Source organism: Polyodon spathula, chromosome 15 (genome assembly GCF_017654505.1).
Source record: "Polyodon spathula isolate WHYD16114869_AA chromosome 15, ASM1765450v1, whole genome shotgun sequence".
Classification (NCBI taxonomy): Eukaryota; Metazoa; Chordata; class Actinopteri; order Acipenseriformes; family Polyodontidae; genus Polyodon; species Polyodon spathula.
This window is the reverse complement of record NC_054548.1, coordinates 7,134,814-7,160,320: the sequence shown is the minus strand read 5'-3', so window position 1 is coordinate 7,160,320 and position 25,507 is coordinate 7,134,814. Positions and strand designations below refer to the sequence as shown.

Sequence of the window (25,507 nt, the reverse complement as noted above, 5' to 3'; positions counted from 1 at the left end):
GGTTAAAGTGTTACAGACATTAATTGACTTTAATGACTTCCTGAGCACACCAGCCGCTAATTAAAGTGTTGTCCTCCAATTGTGATACAAATGTATTCAGGATGCACAACAGAGAAGGGTGCTATCTGCTACGCTCCTGTTAAAGTCAACACCCATCACCCTGGGTAAACTAAGGCGTTTAAATGTGAGAAAGTGAAAGTACACTACCTTGCTAAGGTTTCATACAAGGTAAGTGCCACCTCTTTGTAGGAGTGAAAATCGTATGGAACAGATTGGAGGTTTGAGCATAGCTGCTTTGCCTGGCCAAAAAACATCCCGTTCTTGACGCCAGCCTGTCTGTGGAATAAAGAAGATGAGCAATGTTATCGTAACTCATTAAGAATGCTCCGAATGGTCACCACCTGGTCTCATGACCTGAATCAACTCATAATGTCAAACAGAAGCAGGTCTGTGAATATTTTGCAAGTGGTGGTTGACAAAATATAAAAGGCTAAGCCTAATCAAAATTGCTATTTAACGCTATCCATACAAACATAGCGTATTTTGCAGAGGGCTGAAAGCACTAGTGAAATTAGGCGGTAGGTTGACAATTCATTAAGCGGAAGATTTTTAAAACAGAACTAGAAAAAGCAGAGGGATGCAGCGATACCTAAAAGAAGATCTTACAATCCTGCTTGGGGAAATTGAATATTTTGTTTTTGAATGACCCACTGATGATAGCATGGAATGTATGAGGTGTGGTCAGGTAATGAAGCAATTCAAATCTACAGTGGTCGGAGAGCGTGCTGGGAAATGGTGTAAAACAATGATGAAAACATTCTACATGTCTGCAGCAGAAAGGAAATGTTTGAAAGAGAAACAGAAAATTAACAAAATAATTATTCAGTACATAAAATTTTGGGTTTAGATCGGATGGGGAGAATGCTAGCACAGTGGAAGAGTGTTTCAAAAAGACTAAACTATCACGATGGGTATCTCTTTATCCAGCACTGCTTGATCCAGACAAGTTTTAATTGCTCAGGATGCTGAAAAGTCGACAGATCTGTGAGCTGAATGAAGAATACACAAGCCTGGTTACCGAAAAAAGATATGCTGGCTTAGTTTGAACGGGTTTACTGCGTGAATCATTTTTGACAGCGAAGACTTTGGAAATGAATTGCCAAAATTTCAAAACAAGCTGCAACAACCTCTAATCAATGCTACATTCTCCCAGATTTATTCTTTATCTCAGTTTCTTGAATTGGGTTTTGCCACTCCTAGCTTCAGTGAATTTGGCACAGCACAAACAGAATACTGGATCTGAAGAATGCACACCTCTTGTCTGGAGAAGTATTGCAGAGTCATTCTCAAGCCGTTTAAAAATGCAAAAAATGAAGATTCCACATTGGAAAGTTTTACATCAACAAATGACTTATCTATTCCAGTGTCAAGATTACTGAGATTCTGAAGAGCAGCAATATTTGTCGCACACCAAGATAACGCAGGTAAAAGCTACATTCATTAAGTATGCACGGGAACTTCCCATTTAACCAGGTCTCTTGAAAAAGACCTTGTGAAATGCACGCTGTTCTTGGACCCCTGCCATCAATTTTATGTTTAGAATTAAATGTACACAGCCCCCCCCCGAAGAAGAATTTGATTAAAACAAATCACTCTACTTCAGACAGCTGAGTGTAAAGGAAATTGTGAAATGTATTAAACTTGCATCCAGATAGGTATTTTATTGCTGTTTCAGGACTATCCTATGATGCATTCCGAGTTGCAATATTGCATCAATGCCATTTCCATGAAGCACGCAAAAACGTGCACTATCCTTGCAGACAAAAGTGGAGGTATTGAAAGGTGTTGCTGCAGATTTCAACACTTCCACAACACTTTGTCAAACAAAAAACTGGGGTGCAATAACACAGGCCTATGAACAGCAAACTATGGGTGCATTTCATCAGTGTTTCCGATTTGCTCAGTATCTGATGTTCAGGACTCCTTGGTTTTATGTTTTAAAAATGCCTGTGATCATTTGCAATGTATACTTTAAAAGTTCACTTAACTGTATTTTCAATAAAATGCATAGTACTTTTAAATTTATAATACTTTTACTGTACTGTAATTGAACATTGATTTCAGTGTTGCTGTTACTTCAATAAAGACTCACTGTATGCATTTGGCTTAGACTCCCGATAATACAATTTTATATATCATTGGATAGAAAGAGGGTTACTTGTATCTACTGTCAAAGAGAGTTCCAGTATCACAGAAGTGCATCTAGTCTGCTGTACCACCTGTGTGCTAAACGTGCTTTCACTTCTCAAAATACACTTTCTTGTAGTTCTCCTGCTACAGACAATACAACAACAAATGAAGCCCGTTGGTTTTGACAAGCTCGCTGCAAACCCACAAATCAAGCGAAGTACGATACTATAAGCAGTGATGTCGCAAATTCGATAGCTAACGACTGCAGCCCCGTTAACATTGTAGCTTTCTAATGTTTCAATAACCACACTCATTTTTAAATGATCTTATTTGTAATTATGGAGGATATACCCTTACAAACCTTATAACCTTTAGGTTTCTATAGACCTGAATCGGCCAAATGTCCCAATTCTCTATAAAAACCTATAGGTTCAATCAATACAGCACCAAGAAAAAGTGTGTGAACCCCAATGATAATTATGGAAATTCCACAGTTTTACCATGACAGCCTTCTTGAATCTTTTTCTTAAATATTCAATAGGGTTTATATTAACCAATTCCATGTCTTTTGAAATAAAAGGATGTACGAATTAGACAAACAATGATTAATTAAGATTCAGGGTATGTGAAAAAGTAAGTGAATCCCTGGTTTTATCAGCTCAATTAAGGGGATAATTAGAATCAGGTGTTTAAATAATGAGGCAGATCTTCAGAGGTGTGTTTGGGAGGCCCCACACCCTGTCTTCACCATACAGGTGTGTGGAAACACGTCATGCTACAATCAAAAGAAGTCTCCGAGGACCGCAGAAAAACTGTTACTGATGCTCATCAGTCCAGAAAGTCCCGTCAAACCATCTATAGCTGGCTTGTGTTAGGGAGATACAGCTTTTATATTTCTGATACCAGGTGTTGCATTTGCATACGATTAAGGAAAGTGATGTTCTACATTTTGCAATTTGTTGCTTGAACAATGTTTATTGCACATGTGTGTAATACATCTTGGAGCATCTTAACATTTCCTAAGGTTTTGTGTACATTTCTGGATTACAGAATGAGCTCCTGTTTACCTGGCTTCATAACTACAAGACGCTATTTCCGCCATGGATAAAGCAGTTCGGTCCAGATCCACTCCGTTCATACAAGCAGCACCAGGATTCTCCCATGTACAGAAATCCATTTTATCAGGGACTTTTTCATCTGGAGGACAGAAAGGTCAAAAATCATTACTAAAAAGATAGTGTTTTCTGTTTGGAGTTTAAATGTTTAAACACTAGCCAGAATTTTATTTAAATGTTTAACCAGTGTCAAAATGCAGGCCAAATATAGGGGCTAGCCTTAGTGTTTACATGTAAGTGTACAGGTACAGGCATATTTATTTAACAACTCCATATACAATAAATGCAGTACCAATTTTGTCTTGTACACAAATAGATGTTGCAGTAATTAATACAAACTCATGATGACTTATGATTGGTTACAAATACTCCCAATATGTTAAAGTTTAAACATTAAAAGAAGTTTAAATTCTGACTAACGTTAAGTAAACAAAGTGGAAACAAACTCTATACCAGTAAAATAAAAATACTAAATAAAATACTATTTGAATTAAATGAAATCAGCTGTGTTTAAAATGAGTTGCAAGGTTGGTGTTGGTGCAGACCTTACAGTGGAGAATGCTCACCTGTTTTATTCTTCATGTATTTCTGCTTGTAATACTGCATTTCTAACTCAGGGTTGGCCCCTGGGCGCAGGGCAGCTTGTCCACCCCCTCTGTTGCTGGTGACAGCCACTGGCTTCCCTGTGAAAGTGGGGCATGGCAGAGGGTTTAAGGAAGCTTTGATTGAGAGCCCAGGAGCATGAAAACTCACTTGTACATCTTTTCTTAACCCAAGGCCAGTCACACAAGAATCTAATGTGATTAAGTTCATTATCAGAAGGATCCTGAGCAGAGTACAGGAACTCTGCTGGCCCCTACAGTAATGGTATGAAGCATGTGGAGCTGCAGCATCGAAAAGCCACAGCATTGTGAGATTTCTTTGGAATCAGGGAGTTATCTAAATGACCTAGCAACTAGGATTCATCAGCCTTAGATATTGCCTTGTAAACACAATAGAAAAGGTAACGGGACATTTAAAGCTACTTACTCTTTCATGCACACTATTTATACATATGCAGGTCACTATATGCATAAAGCTATGGCCAAAAATTTTGCACTACCTAGAATTTTAGGATAGGAATTTTAGCCATAATAATAGTACAGTATTTTATGTTAGATTTTCCAATGTTTTTGTTAAGTATATGTAAAACTACAAAGTGGTGTGTTTCATTTGACTTTACCATTGCTGTAGTCATATTACGCTAATATTGTTATTAAACTAGTCCCACCCTAATACTATAACATGAAACAAGATGGGAGCCTCACCTTGAAGATCAGGTCTATCTCGAATGCCCACAGACACAAAGAAGCAGTCCATGTCCACGTGCATTATACAGGTTTGCCGTTTCTGGGGACCAGTGGGAGTAGGTAAACCTGGTACACAGAGATAAGTTAGTTTTAGGCAATGATGCCAAACAAAACTGATAGGCAGAGAAAGTAAAATGGATATGTGACGAGGTTGAAAAGAAATGGCCACAAAGTCAACAATATTGCAGGGTTTCCTTTACTCCATTTTGATAGTGTTTTTTAAGACTACGCACCACAGTTGACTTGTGTGATGTAGCTCCAGCTCTTCTCCGTTTTGATCAACATCAATCAATCCACTTTTAGTTCAAACTTACTAAAAAGAAAACCTCACACCTTTTTAATAGAACCGTCTGGTTGAAGCAGCCTTTTTTCTGGATCCAGGGGGTCACATGCCAAATATTCTGCTAAGCCTGGTTCTGCATAACTACCAGCTAGACTGTTTTCAGGGGATTGCTGGAAATCCAGTTTAAAAAAATCATCCCAAATTGCACTGCTTGGATTACTAGTTTCTGTCACAGTTAACCCACTCACTGGTTGTCTTTGTATGGCAATGAGCTGGAAAACAATGCAACAGCTTAACACACAGACTTGACTGGGATATCGTTTGCAGTTTGAAAGAAGTTCACAATGGAAGTATTGGAAACAGACAATTAAAGGAGGCCACTAAAGTTAAATTTAAATTTGCAAAAGAAGAATGGGAAGACAATCTAGAGCCTGGTCCCCGTCCTGTAATATCAGGCTGTCTAGCATTAAACTAAACACACTGGAGACCCAGTGCAATAACTCTCCACATGTTGCAGAAATGTAAAAGACACAAGATGAGCATTTGGCTAATTGGAGGGATTTCAAAACCGATATCCAGGTCAGGTTAAGAAACATATGCCTACCTCTAATGGAAACTTGTGATTATAGACAATTGTTTAAAGACAAAAAAATAGGAAATCTGACCAACAACTAAAAGCTACATAACTGTTCTTAATATCAGTCTGGGAGTCAGATAATGTCATCAAGTGGAAGTTGTTTTAGACAAAGCTCAGTAAAAACAGCAGATTTTATATTCTGAAGATATTTAATTATAATTTAATTTTATTATAATATTTATTATTCCATTAAATTTAATATTTAAGCCTCTATAAAACTGATAAAGCTATATCCCATTTTTGTTCCCGTCAGTATGATTTTATTTTACTAAGTGCAACAATTCTTGTGCGAGAACAATCCTTCACATAACGAAGAAGTCTACTATATTCGATTCTATATACATAAGCTTCCAAAACAGAACAATAAAAAGGTATTACAAGCACTTGAAAACACCTTCAGCACAAGTCTTTGAAACAGAACAATTCCATCTTTTGTGTTAAATTAGTGTTTGATTGCAAAGACTTTAGTGATGGTAATTAAACCTAATTTAATGTGTTTTTTTTTTTTATGTATTGTTTAGACCAAGTCTCTTGTAAATATAATTTATTGAATAAATATAAACTAAAATTATAAAGCTTATAAAATGCTTAACTCTGTAAATGTAATGAAAACTGAAATTGGTATTCAGCTTTCACAGGTGCAATGCTGAAGTCCATTTCCCAAGGATGTTCTGCTGAAGACTTTTTCCCAACACTGCCACAGGTAACGCAGTTGAAGGAGATAACCGTGTTGGTACTGCAGGCTCAGTCAGCAAAACACTACACCAATCCACTCCTGGTTTTTACTCCAAGCATGCTCTAATGGAGTTAACTGAAGCTGCTAACTTAAATTTAGGACCTGGTTGGAATAAAGACCAGGACTGGAATTGATCTCGAAGGCCAGTTGAGTACCACTGGCCTACACCAACTGTGGGTTCAGTTGCTGATGTTGAAGTGGATGAAGGACAATCTTCAGTTTGTGACCACCAAAGTTGACGATGATGCACCCATACCTGCTGCACCACGGGATCCTGCTAACTTGCCCCAACCCTTTCAGAATCACAAAGTTTATTTACAGATTACCATTTCAATTCAGCCCAGATTTTGACTCTTCCACCCCACGGGAAGAGATGGGCATTGATTCACAAATATTCTAACATATCAAACATTAGTGAATGGGGAGAGAATACAGAGAAGCCGACTTATGCATTCCAAAATAACTATTAAAATGACTGCTGTAAACCGTTTTCTTCTAAAAAATAGAAATTGATGAGTGAAGGGTTCTGTGACTGGGTCAATATTAGTGCAAGTGCCACGGAAATAGTTCTGAACATATATAGCACATACAATCGCACAAAGACCTTTAAATTCACCTAAAAGAAAGGGAAAAGAAAATGATAGCTTTTGTAGATCTCTCCTTTATATACACACAAACCAAATTAAAAGAGATCTATCCTAACCTTTGCATTAAGAGTTGCTATAACACTCCCAATAAAAGTAGCATCTGCAGAGAAGAGCTTTACAAAGTTAAAGCTGATAAAAAAAAAAACATCCTTGTGATCAACTAGTGTCTCAGGAGCGTTTGGCAATTCTTAGCATCAACAATGAATTAGGAAGAGAACTTTCATATGATGACATCATTTAGGACTTCCTGTCAAAAATGTGCCAGACACATCGCTTTTAATTGAGGTAAAAACGCTAATCATCTAATTTAACATACATCGTTTAACAAGTTTATTAGTATGTGTTGTGCCGGTGTATTTTTGCTGTCTGGTAATAATGTAGTTAGTATTTTTTAAGGAGTGGCTGAGGGGTGAGGTCCCAAAGAATATTGCCACTTAGGACCCCCAATTAGCTAGTCTAAGGAATGGCAGAACTCATACGAGTATAGAGTATGAAGCCAGTATCTTGGATCATTTTTTCCCCTCCCAGAGTTTCCACAACACTCAACATTTTAAGATGCCTGTCAAATTAGATACTAGTAGTAGGTATGGATGTGGAGGTGCCTTGGCAAACTCACCTTATAGGGATGCTTAATGAAAAATGGCTCTGAAGATAATTTTGGGTTGAAATGGATTTGAATATCTTGGTCTGAGACAGTTCTCAAGTACACCTTTCATTTTGTCCAGTAGTGGCATGAGTTTAGCTGGATTACTGTACTAGTTGGCAGCTCTATACATTTTCAGAACAATAAAAATACTGTAACATTATTAAACTGGTTATAAACGACTTTGAACAATACGTTAACTGCAAACAGTAGGGTTATCACTGCGTCTAAATATTAAGTTCACTACCTGTGTTAACAGGACCACACATACTGTCGTTTCATGGTTGGGCAGCGTAGAAATAAACGTGTAAGGCTAGATTGCCATTTTTCATCAAAACGGAAGGCATAATGAGAATAGATTAACTGGTTCTCACTATTAATATATACAGGGTGATTAGATAGTAAGTTTCTAATCACCCTGTAAATATAAAACATTGTATCAGCTCAACAACTATTTGACAGTATAATGGTGGCTGGAATCAAAGGCGATTTAATATTCATGGACAGAAACCGAAGAAACCCCCAGTGCCTGCCCCAGTCCATGTATGAACATGTCTCCCTGCTCGTTACCTGTGTCAGTGAAAAGCAGAGAGGTCCTTTCTGCACTCAGTTTTTTAATCTTCTCCCTGCCAGGGAAGAGGCCATTGCTCTGCCGCTGGAGCATGTTCACAAAATCTGTGAACTCGCACTTCCACATTGATATGTGATGCAATCTGGAGTGGGAATAGAATTCGGATATAAAGTTGGGCTCCCCAGGCCTGGCCATAGCAGGGGAAGAGGCAAGACCAGCTGTGGAGAGTTTGCTTGGTGACAGCTCTGAAGTGCTTTTGGCATGTAAAGGCTCCTGAACAGTAAGATGGTGAGCACCATTGAGTTTAATATTACTGTGCAAAGATGACAAGTTTGCAGCGTGGGAAGAGTTTGAATGTGCATCACTGTTTTGGTTAGCATGCTGCTGCCGCTGTGCCCCACAGTCTCTGAAGTCAATACTCTCTTCGTCCAACAGAAGGCACTGGGTATTACCCACAGAAGCCTTGCCCGAATGCAGCGTCTGTTCTAGTGGTTTTAAGGCACCGTTTGACCTATGCGCGTGGCCGTTGGCCATGGCTGGAGGGTCCCTGGGGCGATCCGTTGCTTTCTGGTTGCGCAGAGGAGAGTCCGGATCCAGCTCACCGAATTCAGAGTCTTCATCTTCCTCATCAAGGTTTTCCCAGCCATGCAAACCATTTACTTTCGAGTTTCTGACTGGATCAGGCACGCTCTTTGCTGCACCGTTTCTGCAATCAGAAAGAAAAAGTGTTTTACTAAGAGGTGCATTGTGAACCAGTAACACATTTCTAACCAGGAAAGTTGCCACTGCTTGTAATGCGTTGTCTGCCAAGTTTTTTTTTTTCAGGGTAGAATTGGCATTAGTATAGAGTTTTTCTTAAATATATTGTATTTAAATATAGTATCTGCACTATATATGCCATGATTCCAATACTCACTAACTAGAGCTAAAGAATGCTGACATTAATGTTGATCACAACTGGATAAGCGATGCTCTTGATAAATGCGAAACCCCTCTGTATGACATATACACATACAGATGCCTACAATAAATCCATTTCAGGGGATACATTTGTACTATTAGTCACCGGCAGGTAGCCAAATATCACGCTAAACCACAAAATGTGGATTGGAAAAGGGCATGTTTTAGGGTATATGCGTCCCTACTTTCACACCCTAAGAAAAGACCTAACCGTTAATTTTAAATCAATTAGCTCTCACTGGAGAATAAGGTCTGGTTAACAAACTCTAACTTTCTGATCTACTCAGTCACTGGACCTTGAGACAGACTCTCCTACTGCCTAACCAGTACTTATCATTGTTTCTATGTAAACATTAAAGTAATCATCAAGTGGAATATTTCTAACAGGCAACAGATTTGGATAGAAACCCAATACCAACAGATATCTCTGAAAGGCCATTTTTTTATACCCAATTTTTTGCAAGTGGGTTTCCCGTTAGTGTTTTTTTTAATTAAAATTGGTTCACAGCCACTTAACACACAGTACTTGCATGTACTAACAGCTCTCAGTACTTACACCCTGTTCTCAAACTCCTTGTGAATATTGCTTGGCCCCAGCCAAGGCTCCTCATTTTTGCATACATTGTTAAAGTTGAGGCCTTTCTGCTTGGCGTAAAGCTGATACTGGACATATGAAAGAAGATGGCCAGCCTTTATACTGAAAAAAGAAGCATGATGTTAAAAAGAATGATCAAAAGTGATGAGAGAGTTACCGAGTTAATCTGACAAAACTTTTCTTGTTTGCTTAATTGTGAGTAGAACAGGTCAAACTGTAAACAACTTCTTAATTTACAAAGTGTGTCTTGTTTCTTTAGACTTCCTATAGCCGTAAGGGGCAAATTAAAATCAAAGGAAAAAAACAATACAGTGTACACCATATACCACAAAGCAAGATCTTGTTTTAGTCAAGTAGACAAACATTTTGGCTAGTGCATTGTGACAGAGAGCAAATGAATCCTAATCAACCATCTCCATACCGATCTGTGAGGGCGTTGAACAACAGAAACAGTATGCTCCGGACATCCAGGAAGGGGGAGGAGTCACAATGCCCAAGGTCATCGCCCTAATGCGGTACACGATGTCAGTCATGGTTTGGAGGATACGTGACTGAACTAGCTATTGCAGGGGATGTGACAATGCAATCTGTTCCTTTGTTATGGTTATTGCAAGAACCGAGAAAGGAAACAAACCATTAATTGCATATCGTGAGTGTTAAGTGTTTTGTTTGTTTGTTGCTAACTGTCTGTGTTTGTCATTGTTAGACGGCTAACATGAACCTGGGAGCTGTTTCTACAAGCCAGCACCAAACCCGGACTACACTGCAGCATTAATACACCATTGCTGTCTTACACCACACCACCACCAAAAGCACTCACTATCGGGAGAAGTGGTGTCTGTACTGGTGTTGTGTGTCTGTTACTATTATTTCTGGACTGAACCCATTGGTTTATATGCTGGCAATATACATTGTTGTGTAGAGCCAGCATTAATATTTAAGGGTCTCAAGCAAACCAAGAATTAAAATGACTGTTTGAACCGTGAACTTTGTGTCTGTCATTGTTTGGAGCAATGGAATCACCACTACACCTGAGCACTATTGCATTTATATAGGGCTTTTTATACAAAAGTATCGCAAAGCACTGCACAGTACATAGCAGGGAAAAAAAGAACAAGCCACAACACATTTGTATAGCATGCCACTCATAGAACTGCCACAATCAGACCATTTAAATAACAGTATACACAATACAAAAGCAGCGATTTTAAAGTTACATTAAAACCCACTAAGATAAGAAAGTAATTTCATGAAAGTATATTTTTAGTCTTGACTTGAAAACTGTAAACGGTCCCAGCTTCCGTGACAAACGAAGGCAGAGCATTCCATAATTTAGGAGCTCTACAAGAAAAAGCCCTCCCTCCTCCCGTGTTGCTTTTGTTGACCCCAGGAATATCTAGCAGCCCCGCATCCTGTGATCTCAAAGTGCGGTTTAGAACAAATGGGGTCAGTAACTCCTGCAAATAACTAGGTGCTTATCCTTTTAGGGCCTTGTAAGTTAACAGCAAAATCTTAATCAATTCTATACTGCGCAGGGAGCCAGTGTAAAGATGCCAAAACAGGGGTAATGTGTTCACATTTCCTGGTTTTAGTCAGAATTTTAGTGGTGGTATTCTGAACAAGATGCAAGCGGGATAGCACATGTTTTGGGATACCAGAGGAAAAGTGCATTACAATAATCAATTCTAAATTAAACAAAGGCATGCATTAGTCTCTCGGCATTACACAACAGGTTTGAAATTACATGTTGTTGACTTTGCCTAAAAGCATGGCAATCGCAATGCGTGATGAGAGTTTGGAATTAATTAAAAAAACAGAGCGTGACTGGAGACGAAACAGACAATAAAAAACACTGCGAAAGAAAGAGGAGCTGATAGAGGAGGAAAGTGTTTATGGGCCCGTGTAGAAAACACTTCGTTTGAATGAACTATTTTTAATGACTAATACATACTGTAACTTGTTCTACATGTCAGTGCAACACAGTGGTACACTTGCAAAGTATGTGTATGGTTCTGCTTAACAAAACAAAAGTAACGTATCATTGTACAGCTAGTAGTTTAATGCATTTGTACTGCAACGTATTGAACACTAAGGTGTTCTGTTAACTGTTATTAGATGGTGCACGGTTTAGTTTTTTGCTTTTTTATTTGATATACGCAGCACTGTTTAATACTTCTCTTTAAATCTGAATTAATACAACGAATATTTAAAAGCCAATGCAGTGGGAACTATTGTCCAAGTGTGGTTTTGGAAAGAAATGTTCAGTAAGGCAAACATATGTTCTTGAACTTGTTTGGGTACTTGATAAGCTAAAATAAAATCAGTTGATGTACAGATGTGATGTAGAATGTATCACTTGATTTTACTTACTGGTGCTCTGTTAATTATTACTTTTTAAATCCATTCAAGTACCACTTGTCAGTGGTTTACACTGTTACTACTGGGATTTCCAGTAAAGGTATTATATCTATATTTATGTATTTCATATTTTACTTAAATTGACTTGAACTGTTGAAAAAACAGAATAAAGTTATTAACAGTTTAACTGAAAAATGAAAAACTGCACAGTGAAATTATTAAATAGAATAAAATGTTGCAAACAAGGGTTACTTCAAAACTAAACCTTAGACTTATTTATTTATCAAACCTGTAGGAAGAAGAAATAAGTATTTTATAAAAACACAAAAAAAAAAAATTCCGAAAATGAAATTCTCAAAAAGGGGGGGTGACTTTTACACCAGTACGACCTATATAATGATTTTTACAGTAGTTAAAGTGAAGTAAACTTCCCCAACTTTGTGATTTCCGGAAAATGTACTGTTTGAATTTCGCACTTGCAAGTGGCTTTGCATAACAATTTACAACTTTACCACAACTTTTTAGCAAGGAGGTTGAGGGGGAAAAAACCCCTGCAACCGTCCTTGCGAAACTTAAATCTCCGACTCTAAATTTCTTGTATAGTTGGGTGGTTTTAGAAATTACCGTAACTAACATGCAACTGTAATTTCTGCAATTGTGGCACCGACAGTAAACTGAAAAAATCTCTACTCAAAATCAGTTTTAGAGGGGGCAGAAATTACAGCTGGGTACCCCTATGATCCAAGCCATAACAGCAATAAAGAATGAAAGAAAGAGAATACAATCAAACCAGGTAGGAAGATACATATTATGTAGATGATATGAAGTATACAATAATAACTTGAATACCTATCTGTGATCCATTCTGGTCGTACTACCTTCTCTCCCTTGAGCTCCTTGATTTTGCTGTTGGGCAGATTGGTGGCGATGATATGTGTGGTTTTAGATCTGGAGTAGTACATGTGGTGTTGACCTCCATGAAGCATCATTAACCTCCGCAGCTCGTCTGCTGTGGGTTCTGAAATTAATACAAAGCTGTGCTTTAAGGGGAAAAAAAGTATCTTAATGTTTTCATGATATTGAGACATTCACACTTTTAATCATGCCACTTGCACCTATAAAAAGCAAATAAACTTCAAGAAGGCATAATAAAATTAAGTGAAACCACCAGTTCAAATACAGGCCTTCTCAGATAATTGGCTAAATGGCAGAATTGAAGATTGATGTTTCAATGCATCAAATCTTTCCAAGCTGCAATAACAGAGTAATAACAAGGCTTTTATAATTAAAAAAAAAAAAAGCATTTCCTCTCATTAGCACAACTTTTCAGTCCATTAAAATGTTTTTCTGTAGTTAGTTTGATTAGACCAATTTAATTCTAAATTGGGTGAAGCCCATTTATCTTGTCTATACAATGGATTTAAATCTCTGTGCAGTAGGCATTAGGATCTCAGGTGATACAAAATAAAGTTCTTTGGTAATTTTATGTTTCGGATGGTGGTCCAATACATATACCATATTGTGGCAAAAAATAATAAACCGAGCACCGTCCACCGCTCCCTCTCCAGCTCTTGTTATCCAGAGGCAAACCTTTAATTTCTTCAATCGCCATCTCAACAGCAAAGCGCTGTATAGCGTAAGCTGTATTGAAAGAAATGTCTCAAAACCCCTCTGCTGGTTGGGATTTTTTTGTTAAATGCTCAGACGACGAAAAAATAAGTTGAATGCAAACCGTGCAAGCGACTGTTGATGCATCATGGAGGCACACCCAATCTCCAATGGTCACTTGATAAGCGTAACTTCATAATATTATTAGTATTATTTTTAGTAGTAGTAAAATGTGACAGACTAATAACCTGCTTGGAATGGTGACTGTTAATAAAGCTTTGTTTTTCCACAAGTCTGTTGCAGTTGGTGCTGCTGCAATGCAAGCTTACTGAATATAATCGCAAGCAGCATCAATTATGTGTAAATAAACATGTATTTTTATTTCAATTATAAAAATGATCACTGTTCTATAAAATGTATTTTTAAGGTTTGAACATTCTTTCATCCTACATCCAACCTAATGTACATATAAAAATGACAATATGACAGGCAAAAGTAAATAGGCTTCAGCTGCTTCAGAATGCTGCCTCTTGCTGGCTGCTCTAAAAATAATCACTCCACTCATACATTTTTGCACTGGCTTCTTGTGACTTAGAATTGATTTTAAAAGTTTAAAAGATTAGTACCAATAATAGCATTCTTTGTGGCCAAAGAATTCTAATCTATTGCCAATTCCAAAAAATTGACTAAAAATCAGCTGGGACAAAAGCTTTTAGTTCCTATGTCAATCGTGTCCCCATTTTTTCATAACTTTAATTGAAAGGGCATTTGAAGATTGGAAAGAGGCTGTATGTCGATATGATAAACCATATAAAAGCAAAAGACTTGGGAGTATAATTTGCTATCTCATATTCTTTTAAACAAAACCCTATTTCAAAAGTTAGTACTATACAAAACTGCTGGAACAATGGCTCACCAGTGTAGCCGTTGACATAAATGGCCACTCCGCTGAAGATATTAGAAGAGGTGCCCTCCTTCTGCTGCTGTTTGGGTGCTTCCAGTTTAAACTGCTCCTCCAGCTTGCAGACTTTGGCAGCCATATACCCACCCTGTAAACGGAGTCAGCGCTTGATGCAAATTATACTTCATCGACCCAATACAAAAATAAGAACACCCGAACATTTTAGAAATAAAACAGACAAAGTTAATACAAATTATTTGTGACTCAGTTTCATTCTTTTACAGTACGTGGAATATCAAATTTCAATGCAAAGAGTTTTGTGATCTTCTTGCTCATATAACAGTAATGATCAAATGTACATATTAACTTAGAACTTAATAGTTGTGGGGAAGTACCCGATTCCTTCAATAAAATGGCAAATATAAAAGCAAAAAAAGCCTATATTCTAAAAAACAAACATACAGCTTGAAACCAAAGGCCAGGTGTCCAGTAATAAATCTTTTTCGAGCCAAGCACTCCAGATAGCCCCAGCATGCACTGCAGTGTGTTTAAATGTGTACGCACCATACCCCCCCAGCCATCTTCTTCACTGGACCGCTTCCTCCATCCACCTCGACTCATAGTGATATTTCTGTGGGGAAAGAAAATGAAAAACAATTAGTCACACAGGTAAATCTTACAATAAATGTCAATGACAGATATATCCTGGGGATTTTACCAATTCCATAATATGTGAAGGTATTATACTGGAATTCTGTTCACATATTTCAAAAGGTTAAGATCAATTTATTATTCTCATTGAAGAACCTACTGGAGGTTTCCTTTGCCAACCTATATATCTACTGTATTAACTCACTATTGTATAAATATAGCTTGGTATGGGCAGAAAGCATCTGAGCGATCTTAATTAATGCAGTCGTCGTCTTGCTTAGATTCACTTTGCATCACTTTCTATTTCAGTGGTTTTTAAAAAAAAATTTAAAAAGGTTACAATCATTAAAATTCACGTATATTTAGGACGCTTTGGGTAAAAGTCCTTTTCTAGCTATGTAGAAAGAAGTAAAAGAGTGTGTTAAACTGTATTTTTGTACATCACAAAAAATAAACTTCATTTTTATACACCTCCTTTCAAACCTGTAGATTATCCATCCATATTTATTTATTTATATATATATTTTTTACACATACACAGTCTAACCCACTTAAGTGTATAGCCTATTGTTCATCAATATTTATACACTTTAATGGAGTATACACTTAAGCAGGTTGGCGATTCCCAAATCATACACAGTACAGAATAAATGTACCAATAATAACACAGAAAACGGGCTGGATTTGTAAAGCAATGCAAACACAAGGACCTATTGACATTCTACTCCCTTGTAAATGGCTCATTTTCAAATACAAAATACAGAGCTTCAGAGTAATGCTGATTTTGTTTAGTTTCCATTGCATTTGAAAAGTAGTACTTTAATAGAGTGCATCTTTAAACAATGAAAGTAAATACAAAGTTTTTTTTTTTTTAGGGTGGCTAATTGCTGATCGAGGAGACACAGTCAATGGCTTTGCAGAATCAATAAGACATGCAAAAACAACGAAACATTAACAATGCAGCTCCACATTCTGCCTTCAATAAAATAACAAACTGCTTCCAAGCAGCACCCGTGTTCGAGGTTAGCGACAAAAAGAGAAGGGCAGAAATCACATCGCCATTTCCACTGTGGATTGTTTATCTGAGACCGTTAAAAGAAAATGGAAATGACACAAACTGCACCGATCTCAAAGACATCCAGCTGCACAGTTCTGTACAATTTTTAATTACGGTTTCTTTCAGGAAGAAGTAGGCAGGTTTTTGTAAAAGCAGTTGTCCTTCATTATAAATGACGCATGGTTGAAAGGTCGCCGCTCTCTACATTATTTGTATTTGTGTCCCCTAACAAGCAACATTTATAGGCTACATGTCATACTCCATAACCTAATGGTGAATATTATTTTTGCTGTTTACTATTTTTTAACTTCTTTAAATAACGATTTCTCGCCTGTAACTTATCTTAAGGTTGCCGTTTAAATATTTGATGTTCACCCTGGTCCAATACTGGCAATGGAGTCAAATGGATTTATGCATATGCCCCCCGGGGACACGTGGGATCACCCTGCCTTACACCCCCCCCACCCCCCCCCATTTAACGGGGGGGCAAATGGCAATGTTTAGGAATTTATTGTACAAGAGAGTACATTCAGAGGAGAGTGGCGTTTGATCGAATTACTCACCGCAAATTTTTAATGGGTACTTGTCCCCACCCCATAGGAAAAGATCTCCGTTATCCCCACCGCAAAGTACCCAACTTTAAATAGTGCTTAGTGTGGGGTGAGGGCACATTTAATTTATCGGCATTTAAAATAGGACTTGTGGCAATGTTTAGGAGGTTTATGTACACTAGTACAGTATGCAGAGGAGAGTGGCGTTTGATTCGAGTACTCAGAAATTTTAATGCTCAAGTACTTGTCTCGAGCAACAATAGATCTCAAAAATCCCACCGGAAAGACCGGAAACTTTTAAATCTGTGAGGCAGACTTAAACATTAGTCATGGTGCTCTTTAAAATTCCAAGATTTTGTGCTATTTTATCCCTGGTAATTACCTTTTCCAGAAGTATTTCCAACTTTTTTTCAAATTGTAAGCATAACTCGCTTTCGCACTGTACAGTGGATGATGTTGGTATTTTTTTTTTTTTTAAAACCATATAAATTTTGGACAAAGTTAATTCTAACAAAAAAAAAAAAAAACTTGCAAAAAACATAACACGTTCCTGTTTTTTGCTGTTAACAAAGCTTTAAGAAACACACTATTCTAAAAACATTATACTATCCGAAAATGTGTTCAATACTCTGATACCACCGCTGGTAGAGGGGTGGCTCTTTGTGTTCGTATTAATTAAAAGCACAGACATTTAGGGGAAAATTACTGTCTGGACCTTGTATTTGTTACCGCACCGCTCGCACCCTTTCACAGTCTGCCATCAGTAAAACTGTAAATAAATGGTTAAATGCATTATTTTGTTTTGTGGCATCCATTACTGTACATCCAACCTAACTGAGCATAGGTAAAAGGGCCACTGTATGGTCAATAACAAAATCTGCTTATAAATTAGCCAATGAATCGGAAATGGAGAGACAAAACACAAGGCAGAAAAAGAGGACCTTTAATGATGAACATCAGAGGGGCAAGTATGACCACATTATTTTATTAACTCAATTTTGTATTTCTAATTTAAATTTAAATTTTTACTTGTAGATTGCTAGTCATCTGGTTTTCATTCCAACTTACAATTAACTTAATTATTTGTTCAATTAGACACCATATTTTTTCAAGGTCTTTTACAGTTGATTTAAAAAATGCACTTTATTCAAGGAACACTACATATGAAAGATTCTGAGGCTTGGAGAGAAGTGTTAAATGTGGCCAATTAATCAAATTAGACCAATTGAGTAATTGAGACCTCGGGTGGAACAAAAGCGAGAAGACACACTGGCCTTCCTGGAAGAGAGTGCGACACCCCTGCTGTTAAGGGCACATCCCTATCATAAATACAACATTAGAGCTATCACTATCATGAAACAAGACTGTGATGCACCTTGTGAACACATGTTAACATACAGAAACCTGCTTATATTGCCATGCTATCACTCTAACTTGAGCAAAAGAATGTCCTAACCAGGTGTTATCACAGTTGGATTCACAGATCTCTAGATATACTATGTTCTTGTCACTGTGAATCTCCAGAGGGGGTTAAAAACTATTCAAAAGATGCAAAATGGGTCAGCAAACCAAGTGTATGTTGTTGCCACTCTGTTTAAGGTATTGCTGCTCTCAGATGAAAGAATACTGTATTTCAACAAGGACAGAGCCAGATTACCTATATTACCACAATGGGGGCATAAATGGCCCTCTGCGTGGCACCTGCGTTAGTATTAACTAGTTAATATTGCCTAAAGAAAGGATTCCATTACCAAGAAAAAATGCATTCTGCTGTTTTTAATTTGATGAAACACACAAACATCTTGATGTTTTCTTTAACCAGCAGCATTGCAAGGCGGCCAGCTGAATTCATAAATAACCCTGTACAGTATATTGTGTCAGACTGGCAGCTATGTGACATCACACTGAATCGCAGCATTCACTGCACAGAATCCACTGACTTGAAACAAAGCATTTGTCGAGAACCGTCACAGCTTAGAAAACCTCTGTTAGTAAAGTTGGTTAAATAATTAATGCTCAAGCGTTTACACACCTATTTGTTTTGCTTACAGTTCAAATGGTGAATTACTACTAGAGGCATATTTTATTTTAATGCGATCACAAATCCCTTGTTGGGTATCAAACACAGCTTCTTAATGTGGCTTGCTGCAGAACAGACAAGGCATCAAAGAGCTCTACAGTCTAGTCAGTAGACACATGGTTTTAAAATCACAGCCTTTAAAAAAGGTCTATAAAAAAATAAAACCTTTACTGACTGAACATTCACGTTTTTTCTGTATTCCAGTCAGGGACTAAAATTGATATTTTTGCTCTGTGCAGACAAATCTGACTGCAGACATGGAAGCTGCAATGGATAAAATTGCAAAAACCCTGCAGCTCTGGTTCAATTCTCAAAGATAATCCAGTTTAAAATCCAGTACAAATAACAAGCATTAAGATCCACTGATAAATACCGCAAAAAAGGACACCAATAATAATGGTCCAAATTCAGTTTGGAACATGGTGCTTCTATCCAGAAGGACTAGGAGACAATGAAAACAACTCTGACATACTGTTCAAGAAGGTTAATGCCCTTATTTATGTCATCAATATTCTATTTAGAACTGCATTTCCTCCCACTGCCCAGTGCCTGAGATTTAGATTTTGAGGTAGTGGAGTCAGTTTTAAACACAACTGTTGTTTAAAAAAATACAACCTGGTAGAAAGAAAAAAAAAAACAAACAAAAAAACTATCCATTTTTTTTATATATATATATATATATATATATATATATATATATTATATATCTTATATATATATATATATATATATATATATAAAATGTCTCAATCCTGAAATATATATATTTTAATATATATATTAATTAAATGTCTCAATCCCAAAATTCTTGGGTGATACAAAACATTTGGCCATAGTTGTATATCTACAAATAACAATAAAAGGGACAAATTTTACTTACCTGAGACACTGTCAAACATGCCCTTACGACACCTTGATAGGCTGGACACTTGTATTATACACAGACTTGTCTTGGACAACCTTCAGGGATGGAAAACTGACAAAACTGGGGTTCCTGTGAATTACAGACAACAAACAGATTAGCGTGTCCCTGAAATACAGCGAGATGTTGGGGATTTATAGTTCTGCAATGTGAGGAATACTTGGGGTTGTTTTGTGTTTAGCAACAGGTCAGCTGTGGAAGCAGTAAAAACTAGAACATTACATGGGCAGCTACCGGGGTGCTCCTCAATGCATTTTACCTCCTGTCAGTCTGGTATTTGCATTGTGCCCTGGTGCTACACACACAAATCCACCATCAAGCCACTTTCAACACTACAGTTTGCTGAACCTTATTTTTAAAATGGCCCAGTATTTTATCTAGAATGACAAACAAAATCCTGGACTACATTTGTGTGACCAATACGTATATAGCATATATATTTTAAGGTTAAGGATATATTTTCTCTGCACTATTAATCCAACAATACCTGCCCCCCCTCCACATGGTTCACATTTTAAGAGATTCAAGGCCAAAGAAAAAAGGAATGGACTCTTCAACTGCATGTTCCCCGAGATGCACAACCTAGGTTACAGAGGTCAAGGTTTATAGAAAGAGGTTATGCTTATGCATACGTACCCAAAATATTAAGACATTTTACTTGAAACAGTCATAACGGCTTGAAGATCTTATACAGAATATGTTGCAAATTCCTATACCCACTGGAAGAATTAAGAGGCTATAATAATTTTGAAATTCTCATATATCTCTCAAGAAGAATTTAATCACCCGCAAAGTAGGGATGGGAATTTTAAACGTTTAAAAACGTATAAACTCAAAGTGGTTAAACGTTGACCAATATGCTAGATATAACCGGTCATGTGACAAATTTCAGCATACGCATATTTTTTAATGTACTAATTTCTCATCACATATAGCAGTCTGTCGCATATCCGACTGCTGTGGTGCTACCATAAGGGCAGGTATTATAAAAAGGAAGGGGTTTGGCAGTTGTCTCCATGTAGTTTTTCTAATTGGTGCAACAGAAAGATTGATACTGGGGCGGGTTTTATTCTCGGTCACTCTGGCGCTTCATTGGTGCCCTCTGTGTTCATGCTGTAGTGGGCGTGGTATGATCCAGTCCACAGGTGTAAGAGTAAATGACAAGCATTTTTTGTGAAGTTTGTTATATAATTATTAAAATGGCATATCTAAACAAAGGCATGTCTAAACATTTGGAATGATTTTGAGAAACCGGATAAGAATCGTGGTATGTAAATAATCACAAAATTGCTGTACCACAGAAACAAGTTCAATGCTTCACCATTTGAAATGTAAACATTCAGAAATTTGTGCAGGAGTCTTCAAAGTAACAGAGCAAGTTAAGAGCTTTGTGCTAGAATTACAAATACTGCATTGACCGAACTGCAATGCCTTACGATGTTTCGCAATTATTTTCTAAAGTAAGGCGGCAAGGAAGAAAAGTAAAGAAAGTAACGTTTGGGATACTCCGGTAACACAACTAATTTGTGTGACCATTTAATGAGATGCAGAGGTCGTGCTAGCCTTTAAAGTCACACATTGTGTTCACGTGTTTTTCGTATACACCGACCCACGGGACGGGGCATGTATTTGTGTTATATATATATATATATATATATATATATATATATATATATATAGGTTATATATAGGATATATATATATATAGATATACAAATGATATATAATGTATCCACTTTGTCCTATTATAATGTGGGATATGTAGCGCAAGTGATGTAAACTGTGTATTTGATTTTTAGGTACAGGGATTGTACAATCACTGCACGTGCAGATTCAAATATATAGTAGTATGTGAGCACGGGGATGGCACAAATTAGTTCACGTGCTGGGATTCAAGTGAATGATTAAAATTAGCAATTGAATCCGTCATGTTCAGAGCGCAGAACTGGAGAGAGAAGGAGAAAGAATAACAGACGATGTCCGCTGTTTTGTCGGTCTATTTATTTTTGCCAAAGTGCTGTTTTGCTTGTTCTGTGTTTAAATCGTTCATTTATAATAAACCGGTGCAACAGTGCAATTCACTCACCACTCTGTGTCCTGTCTACTTGCTGACCTGACGTCACCACCTGCCAGCCTGTTTACATGTTGTGAGGTGGATACAGTGCCTTCAATACGCAGGCCAGGAACTGTACCTTTTTGGGGGAAATAAAAGGTGCGGGCGGCCGTGCCTGCGTGCATATCCTGTAACAAACCCGGGCACACCACCATGCGCTGCCCCTTCAGGCACCTGTCCAAAACAGTGCTGGGGGAAGCAAGGAGGTCAACCCCTCCGACCACTTTTACGTGTTGCATTGCATAAAACTACTTTGTAATACACAGAATTATTGGATAGGGATGAAAAGGGGAAATGTTGCCTATTAAATCTGCATTTTAGAAATGCACTGCTGTTATTTTTTGCGTTTTATTAAAATGTCCTGCGTATATAATGCAGGACTCTGTGTAAACGCGACCTCTGGAGATGGCACCCTGCAAAACTTCAAACAAAATCTGCATTTATTCATTTGACGTACTACTGTTTTGTTTTTAATTTTGCTTTGACCCCCCGCCCCCCAGTTTAATATGCATAATAGGTTTAAAAGAGTTACTAGTAATGTTACACAGTAATCCAAGCTCCACATGGATTACTGCGTTTTTTTGTTAACCTTTCATAATGTCGATGAATCGGCTTTTTTGGCGAACGATGTATCGATAGTGAAAAACAAAAGGCATCGCCCCAGCCTTAGCTGAGTTAACAGAACGATGTAGGATACTGTGCATTTGATAGATTCTGTACTATACGCAAGCTGTGTTTATTACTATTACTATTGATTGTGCTTTGTTCTTTGAGTATAACGTATATTTAAAAAAAAAAAAAAAAAAAAAAAACGCTTAGTTAAATTAATTAACTTTGTGCTCACGGGGCCAGAACAGGTATATCTCAACAGTGCGGTACAAATACAAAGAGACAATTACTAAGATAAAAAAATAATAATACAAACGCTTTTAAAAATACCAAATTTCCATTGGGCTTATTTTACTTATTTTTATTCTACAGATTGTTTTTAATATTACATGCTATAAAATCGTTACCTTTATTAAATCAATCAAGAATTTAAATCGAGTGACAGCCCTAATTTCAAAATATACTTTGGTGTGTACGTGTCTTCTTTTTTAAAACTTTGTAGTTAAAGTCTTTGCGATGTGAAACGTTATTTGTTTATTTATGGTTTCTTTGCTTTGAAAATACTAACCACTGATGTCAGCATACATCAGAATGCAATATAAAGTGTGTGTGTGTGTATAGATATGGGTTATACGCCGACACCCGCATAGCATTTAAACATGCATACAAAATGTACCAAAAGCACATCCCTACTACAGTTATCACATCAAATCTGGCTTCCCATAGTGCAACTAGCACACTCACAGTGCTTTGGCAAGTGTTTCTACCCGTTTGGCCAACCTCCCATATGTGCATACATATAGTACTTTTTACTGAAATAAAAGTAACTGAAGAACAGGCTTAACATAATTCACTGTACAGTTAATATACTTGTATAATAAGTCCACTGATGACGCTACATTGAAAAGTGTTGCTTTTCAAACAGCTGCAAGGGTCACACTGAAATGGTGGGGGCATTCCAAGTTTATTCAAATTATAGTAACACGTGCCCAAACAGGACTGGCGGTGTGACCTACTGCACTGGAGAGGAGAGGAGAGGCTGGCAACTGGTGCCATGCCAACTGCTGCTAGACCCTACAAAAACTAAGCCGCTGCATTTCACTTAAATTCTCCTGTGAAAATAACCAACATAAAGACAGTTAAAGAGCAAGAGATTTGCTCATTTGGCGCTGGATGTACTGGAGGGGTAATAAATAGCCCCCTTCCAAAAACTCATGGTGTAGCAACGCCTGTCAAAGCATGAACACGTAAGCCAGCGGTTCTATTGTTTTATTATTATGAAGATGTTTTTTAACACAGCCGGTCAGCTTTCAAACCCGCTGGGTCCATTACCTACAACGGTGAAATGTCACTGAACACTGGACCTCAGCAATGTTTGGCAAAATAATATTGTGACTGCTTGCCTAACAGTCCCATGTGATGTGGGTGGGACAGTCTGACACAGACCGGCCTAAAAAAAACATACAGCCGGCAAGGCAGGAGACAGGCAACCTCGGGCAAGTTACACTTACAACAACCAGAGGAAAATACATACCAGAACCAAACAAAAGCCGACTTACTATTTGCAAGATACACAATGTCTTTGCTATGCATGCAAACGATATACAAGTAATGCATTACACACCGAAATCAAAATTATCCTTCTTTACAAAAGCAAAGTGTGTATTGTTTTAACAGCTGTAAATGTTACAACGCTTGGAAACCGTCCTCACCTTTCGACATAAAGACAACCATCTCTGTGCCAACTCCTCCTTTTCCGAAATGTTCTGCTTTTCTTTTTTGTTTATTCGTTCTGTCTTTGTCTCGGTCTCTCTCGTAGCTCTTCAATCAGACAAGCGATTCACAGTCAGTCCTCGCTCTCACTCCATTTCTAGCCGCCTTCTCCCCGGCTCCACCTCTCGCTGCCTACCGCCGCGGACCCTCCTCCTGCCCGGGTCACTGTAACAGACACACCGCCGGCGGATGGTCTCACAGCGACCTCTGACGGTTTGACTGCGATCTACATTGACGCAGCACAGAAACACGGTTTTCAGATTGGGAAACCCACCCTCATTCGCCTGCTGTTTTACTACAGCAACACAGACTTTCGATATTCATTGACGTTGATGTCTGTCTGTGGATACCGTGGGGCTTTGGCGGCATAAAACCATTGCAGCAAACATGTAAAACTGCAGGTGGGAAGAATCACTTAACACTATCCACCTAGCTGGATGATCAATTTCTTTAGAGGTGTAGTCTTTTTTTTTCTTTTCTTTCGGGCAAATGTAAACCTTATTATGTCAATCTAGATGATTGTGGTGAAATAATAGTTATCTATCTATCTATCTATCTATCTATCTATCTATCTATCTATCTATCTATCTATCTATCTATCTATCTATCTATCTATCTATATCCTCGCATTCTTTCTTATGTTTGAATTAAAAAAAAAAAAAAAAATCGTTTTCTTCTGGATTGGCCCAAATCTGACTGCATAGTGATATATTGTATCATGACAGAACTGACTGATTGATTAGCGCTGATGACGTCCCTGTCTTATTAGTGTGTGTCCATAATAACACAAAGCTCTCTACCTTTTGCAGAAGAAAGGTTTAACCGTGTGCTAGATATGAATTTAAACTTCAATATGAAAAAAAGAGTTGTCTTTCTTTAATTGTTGATGTTTAAAGGGAATTTATAATTGGTAAAGACCTTTCATTTCGCCATAATTTACGTTAAAGGAATACCTGTGTAATCAAAAAATCCTTAGCTGTTTAAGATTGTATTATGTGTGGTCTGTGTGTGTGTGTTTCAATACAGATCATTATTTACTATTCCAGCAAAAATTGGCTTGTTGAAATATTCCTCAAGGCTAATTGTTTGGCAGGATAGCATTGCGCTGTGCACTGAAGCCCAAAGGAGAAGTATTGTGCACTGGCGCCTTCACAATGC

At 37.6% G+C, this 25,507-nt stretch overlaps 1 protein-coding gene across 3 annotated transcripts in view; it reads right to left on the bottom strand.

The window, feature by feature from the left end:
- The window catches only part of LOC121327899 (DNA repair protein REV1-like), a 40,959-nt gene extending 16,454 nt beyond the window's left edge, over positions 1-24,505 (bottom strand). For 2 of the 3 annotated variants that reach the window (XR_005951619.1, XM_041272222.1), the window contains exons 1-11: positions 24,289-24,505; positions 19,813-19,926; positions 15,158-15,224; positions 14,609-14,741; positions 12,934-13,102; positions 9,688-9,828; positions 8,171-8,877; positions 4,613-4,720; positions 3,872-3,988; positions 3,258-3,387; positions 208-336 (exon numbers count right to left, since the gene is read on the bottom strand). Coding sequence is in view for 2 of the 3 variants with exons in the window: in XM_041272222.1 (XP_041128156.1) it covers positions 208-336; positions 3,258-3,387; positions 3,872-3,988; positions 4,613-4,720; positions 8,171-8,877; positions 9,688-9,828; positions 12,934-13,102; positions 14,609-14,741; positions 15,158-15,214 (1,691 nt within the window). In the remaining variant the exon portion in view is untranslated. The remainder of the gene's footprint in view (positions 1-207; positions 337-3,257; positions 3,388-3,871; positions 3,989-4,612; positions 4,721-8,170; positions 8,878-9,687; positions 9,829-12,933; positions 13,103-14,608; positions 14,742-15,157; positions 15,225-19,812; positions 19,927-24,288) is intronic. The other variant, XM_041272223.1, reaches the window with a different exon arrangement.
- Positions 24,506-25,507: the final 1,002 nt, after the last annotated feature.